Source organism: Piliocolobus tephrosceles, chromosome 13, assembly GCF_002776525.5.
Source record: "Piliocolobus tephrosceles isolate RC106 chromosome 13, ASM277652v3, whole genome shotgun sequence".
Taxonomy (NCBI): Eukaryota; Metazoa; Chordata; class Mammalia; order Primates; family Cercopithecidae; genus Piliocolobus; species Piliocolobus tephrosceles.
Window position 1 is genome coordinate 9,391,149 of NC_045446.1, and position 5,953 is coordinate 9,397,101.

Genomic DNA, 5,953 nt, shown 5'->3' on the forward strand with positions numbered 1-5,953 from the left:
CAATTGATCCTCCCACCTCAGCCTCCTGAGTAGCTGGGACTATAGTGTACGCCACTATGCCTGGCTAATTTTTGTATTATTATTAATTTTTTTTTTTTTTTTTTGGTTGAGATGGGGTTTTGCCATGTTGCCCAGGCTGGTCTTGAACTCCTGGGTTCAAGTGATCCACCTATCTTGGCCTCCCAAAGTGCTGAGATTATGGTGTGAGCCATTATGCCTTGCCACTTGTACTTTCTTCTTTTCCTTGTCCTTCATTTATTATTATTTTTGAAGTATTGAGTAATACACATATAAAAAAAGTATATAAAAACTTATGAGACTGGGCGTGGTAGCTCACACCTCTAATCCCAGCACTTTGGGAGGCTGAGGTGGGCAGATCACGTGAGGTTAGGAGTTTGAGACCAGCCTGGCCAACATGGTGAAATCCCATCTCTACTAAAATACAAAAATTAGTCAGGCATGGTGGTGGGCGCTTGTACTTCCAGCTACTTGGGATGCTGAGGCAGGAGGAGAATTGCTTGAACTTGGGAGACGGAGGTTGCAGTGAGCCAAGATCGTGCCACTGCACTCCAGCCTGGGTGACAGAGTGAGACTCTGTCTAAAAAAAAAAAAACAGTATATAAAAACATATGAATCATTTAAAGAAAAATTGTAAAGAAAACGCTGTGTAAACTACTGCCCAGGTTGGAAAATAGAACCTTGCCAGTCTCTCACTGCCCAGCACTTTACAGCATAACTCCCTCCCCACGACTTTTGCAATGATGATCTTGCTTTTCTTTATAGCTTCACCACGTAGGTATGCGGTCCAAAACAATGTGGGGCTTTTTGTTGTCTGTTTTGAACTTTCTATGAATGGAATGTTGTTTGTGTTATTTTATGTCTTGCTTCTTTCATTCCACATGGTTCTGAGAGTCTTTTCATTCTGTTATGTGAAACAATTGTTTTTTCATTTTCATTGCCATATAATATTTTATTGTATGTCTACCCCAATTCATTTATTTATTTATTTTTTTGAGATGGAGTCTCTCTCTGTCATCCAGGCTGGAGTGCAGTGGCGAGACCTCAGATCACTGCAACCTCCGCCTCCTGGGTTCAAGTGATTCTCATGCCTCAGCCTCCTGAGTAGCTGAGATTATCTGGCCATCTTTTTGTAGAGACAGGGTTTCACCATGTTGCTGAGGCTGGTCTTGAACTCCTGAGCTCAGGCAATCCACCTGCTTTAGCCTCCCAAAGTGCTGGGATTACAGACGTGAGCTACCATGCCCAGCCTATCCCAGTTTATGTATTGATTCTATTTTGAAAATGGGGGTTTTTCCTTTCCCTTTTTTTTTTTTTTTTTCTTGAGACGGAGTCTTGCTGTATCGCCAGGCTGGAGTACAGTGGCACTAATTTGGCTCACTGCAACCTCCTCCTGGGTTCAAGCGATTCTCCTGCCTCAGCCTCCCAAGTAGCTGGGACTACAGGCACGCACCACCACACCCGGCTAATTTTTGTATTTTTTTTTAGTAGAGATGAGGTTTCACCATGTTGGCCAGGATGGTCTCCATCTCTTGACCTCATGAGCCGCCTGCCTTGGACTCCCAAAGTGCTGGGATTACAGGTGTGAGCCACTGCACCCGGCTGGTTTTTCCAGTTTTTGCTGTTTGGATGGGGCGGCTGAGTACATTCTTCCAGGTCATTGTCCTGTGCTGCCTTGCCTCCCTGAGCCTCTCATTCTCCTGTTAAATGTTGATGATACTCTGCGTCCAAGCCTTGTTTAAAAGTGTGGTGCTTTTGGCAGTTCAGTATTGCCTTGAATTAATGGCAATGAATTCAATCCCCAGGGGCTGAGAGAGCCGGTCCTGGGGGACAGTAATGGAGAATTTTACTCTTTCACCTGTCCCTGACCCTGACTCCTCCTCACGCACTCCTACATTTCCAGGGCTGAGATAGGGAGGATAGTAGTGGGGGTATGACCCCTCTACCCTTTGTCCCCTAGCTCTGGGAGGGTCTCACAGAACTAGTGACGGCGACAGGCAACTATGGCAACTACCGGCGCCGGCTGGCAGCTTGTGTGGGCTTCCGCTTCCCTATCCTGGGTGTGCACCTCAAGGACCTGGTGGCCTTGCAGCTGGCACTGCCTGACTGGCTGGACCCAGCCCGGACCCGGCTCAATGGGGCCAAGATGAAGCAGCTCTTTAGCATCCTGGAGGAGCTGGCCATGGTGACCAGCCTGCGGCCACCAGTACAGGCCAACCCTGACCTGCTGAGCCTGCTCACGGTGAGGAGCAGGGGGCAGGGAGGTGGGGAGCTAGGCACCAGGGGTTGACAGTTTCCCCGGGCCCGGCAGTGGGCGTGGCCTGGGGCTCTGGGTTCTGACCAGGGAATTGAGATCTAGCATGGGCTCTGGGGTTTGGAGTGGATGCTGAGGAGGGGTCCAGGCTCTGGTTGGGGCTGTGGACTGAGGTCTGATCTCCAGGCTGGCATGTGGACTGTGGGCAGTTTGAACTGGGCCTGGGTCCTGGTTTGAGTTCTGGCAGTGGGTTGTGTTCTAGGGCTGGGCCAAGCTCTGCGTTCTGCGTGCAGGGGTGGTTTCTAAGCATGGCCCTGGGCTGGGAGTGAAGTTCTGGGCTTGGCTTTGCACTTGGTCTTGGGGTCTAGGGTGGGAGTTGGGTTCTGGTTTAGATCCAGACTAGGTTCTAGACATTGGGCTGGGGCTTAGGTGTTAGGTTTGGAGTGGATTCTTAACTGCTTTTGTACTCTGGACGGGATCAGGGTTGAAAGCAGAGCTTGTGGCTGGGTTCTGACCTAGCTTCTTCCCTGACATCTTGGCAATATGTCATGTTCAAGGTTTGGGGCCATGCTGTGGTTTGATTTGTGCACTGGGACGGCGTGGGGTGGCTGGGCTGTGTTCTAAGCCAGGCTTTGTCCTGAGTCTAGCTTTTGACCCGAGCTCTGGGCTGAGCTGTGGCCTCTAGGTGGACCTTTGACCCTGGGCTCTGTGGCCGTGGGCAGGGGCCAGTGGGTGTGATCAGACCTGTGTGTCCCAGGTGTCTCTGGATCAGTATCAGACGGAGGATGAGCTGTACCAACTGTCCCTGCAGCGGGAGCCGCGCTCCAAGTCCTCGGTGAGGGGGTACTCTCTCCTCTCCACTCTGCCCCTCCCTCCTGAGAATCCCAGGATGTGAGGACGGCAAGAGCTCTTAGCAGCCACCTCACCATCCTTCTTGTAGGACAGAGGCATCCTGGGGGCAGGGCATAGCATTGGGCAGACTTCCCTCTCCCAGGGATTCCCCTCTCTGTTCCCCTGGGCTCTGGGCTCCCCCTGCCTCTGGCCCTAGCTTAGACCTGACCATTTCCATAGCCAACCAGCCCCACGAGTTGCACCCCACCACCCCGGCCCCCGGTGTTGGAGGAGTGGACCTCGGCTGCCAAACCTAAGCTGGATCAAGCCCTTGTGGTGGAGCACATCGAGAAGATGGTGGAGGTGAGCTCCTGCAGAGCCTGAGCAGCGTGTGGGGAGAGGCCAGTTTGCTGGAGCACTGCCCTGGAAGCCAGCATGAGTGTCCTGTTCAAGACCCAGCACTAAGCCCCCAGGAGTCACAGGGACTGGCTGGCCATCTGCACGGGGCTGAGGTGCCCATGGGTAGGGTGGGGGCGGGGCTATGGAACAGGGGCAGTGTCAGAGACCTCTCTGTGACACACCTCATCAAATGGACTGGGAATGTGGGAAAGGACAGGACCTGATGTCCCCTTTACTCTCCCTTCTCCCGGCTCTGTGTGTCCCTCTGTATGCCCCAGTCTGTGTTCCGGAACTTTGACGTCGATGGGGATGGCCACATCTCACAGGAAGAATTCCAGATCATCCGTGGGAACTTCCCTTACCTCAGCGCCTTTGGGGACCTCGACCAGAACCAGTGAGGAGGGCTGGGGGCCTGGGGGAGAGGGAAGGCAACCTAGCCCACTTCTGCCTGGGCTTCAGTTTCTTGTGTGCAAGATAAGGTCACTAAACCAGACCATCTTGGCCTGGGAAGCTGCCAGTGTGGGAAGGGGCACTTGCTTTTGTGGGGAGGAGAGGCTGCCAGCTGTGGAGGTGCAGTGGTATCTCACGAGTTCAGACAGATGGGGGGCTCCACCTGAGTCTTGCAAAGACTGTGGCCTGGGGACAGTGGCTACAGAAGTGCTGTTTTATTTGTGGAGCTCACAGCTGTCAAGAAGTGTGCGCAAGTTGAACTCCTGGATAGCCTGTTTTAATGAATAGATAAGAAAGGTTTGTAATTAGTGTACCCATTTGCTTATCAACAGTTCATATGCTGACAATTTGGAAAAACAGCTGGTTCTCTGAAGTAGGTGAAACATGCCCCCTGCAGCCAGATTCATGCCCTATTTTTGCTGAGCAGACAAAACTCCATTCAAAATTTACAGCCCATCTCAGGTCGATTTATTTTTTAATGTTACCTATATTTCAAAAATCTGTTGTTTTTTATTTCCACATTACAAAAATCCATGGTAAAATAAAATCTGGGTAGTAAAATAAATTTAGAGTGAACAAAGTGTTTAAAGTAAGAAACGAGAGGCCAGGTGCAGTGGCTCATGCCTGTAATCCTAGCACTTTGGGAGACTGAGGTGGCAGGATCAATTCAGGCCAGGAGTTCGAGCCCAGCCTGGGCAACATAGTAAGACCTTGTCTCTACAAAAATTAATTTTTTGTGTGTGTTTTTGAGACAGAGTCTCACTCTGTTGCCCAGGCTGGAGTGCAGTGGCACAATCTTGGCTCACTGCAACCTCCACCTCCTGGGTTCAAGTGATTCTCCTGCCTCAGCTTCCCAAGTAGCTGGGATTACAGGCATGTACCACGCACCTGGCTAATTTTTGTATTTTTAGCAGAGATAGAGTTTTACCATGTTGGTCAACCTGGTCTCGAACTCGTGACCTCAAGTGATCCACCTGCCTCGGCCTCCCAAAGTGCTAGGACTACATGCATGAGCTACTGCTCCCAGCCTAAAAAGATTCTTTTTGGGCGTGAGTGGCACGTGCCTGTAGTCCCAGCTACTCAGGAGGCTGAGGCAGGGGGATCCCTTGGGCCCAGGAGGTTGAGACTGCAGTGAGCTATGATCATACCACTGCACTTCAGCCTGGGTGACTGAGTGTGACCACGCCCATCAAAAAAAAAAAAAAAAAAGAAGGAAGAAATGAAAGTCCCCTCTTTCCTTTTCCACTGGTAGAAGTTGCCATGATTGAACACTGTTGACAATATTAAGCTTGGCAGTATGTGGGTTCTTCCAGTCTTCTTTTCCCAGGCATGTGCACATTGATAGAGATTTTGTTTGTTTGGTATCTGTTTCGTGGACAAACAGGATTAGAGTATAAATCCAATTCTGCTTGTGGCTTTTATCGTAGCTGCTTTATTTCTTCTCCCAGAGTTTAGGCAGAGGTAGTTACGTTCCATGTTTTCTCCCTGGGTTGGTGGGTGGATTTTTATCTAGACCACCTTGTCAGTGAGGATGACTCTTTGAGATGATGGAGGCCTCGGCTTCGTGCAGCGCTCTTAGCTTTAACCCTCCACCGCCTGCAGGCCCCAGGCCGTGTATGTGTGTGTGTGTGTGTGTGTGTGTATGTGTGTGTTAGTGAGGGGGAAGCCTTGGTTGGTTATCAAAACCTAGCACCTGGTTCAGCAGGAGGGAGACCGGGCCCAACTCACTGCTTCATTGTAAAGCTCCCTCTTAGTTTCTGGAACTTGGGGGTTTCCATTTCTTTCTTACAAAATTATCTATGCATTTACAGCAATTGTTGATATATCTTTATGCAGCATCTAGGTACTTGTAGTAGTGGGGTTCTCTTTTTTCTTTTTTTTTTTTTTTGAGACGGAGTCTCGCTCTGTCACCCAGGCTGGAGTGCTGTGGCCGGATCTCAGCTCACTGCAAGCTCCGCCTCCCGGGTTCACGCCATTCTCCTGCCTCAGCCTCCCTAGTAG

General features: G+C 50.6%; 1 protein-coding gene across 8 annotated transcripts in view; it reads left to right on the forward strand.

Moving 5' to 3' along the window:
• Nucleotides 1–5,953, forward strand: part of RASGRP2 (RAS guanyl releasing protein 2) — a 21,100-nt gene that overhangs the window by 6,427 nt on the left and 8,720 nt on the right. For 7 of the 8 annotated variants that reach the window (XM_023186216.1, XM_023186214.1, XM_023186213.1 and 4 more), the window contains exons 9-12: nt 1,979–2,260; nt 3,030–3,107; nt 3,344–3,466; nt 3,781–3,896. In XM_023186216.1, coding sequence (XP_023041984.1) covers nt 1,979–2,260; nt 3,030–3,107; nt 3,344–3,466; nt 3,781–3,896 — 599 coding nt within the window. The remainder of the gene's footprint in view (nt 1–1,978; nt 2,261–3,029; nt 3,108–3,343; nt 3,467–3,780; nt 3,897–5,953) is intronic. The other variant, XM_023186217.2, reaches the window with a different exon arrangement.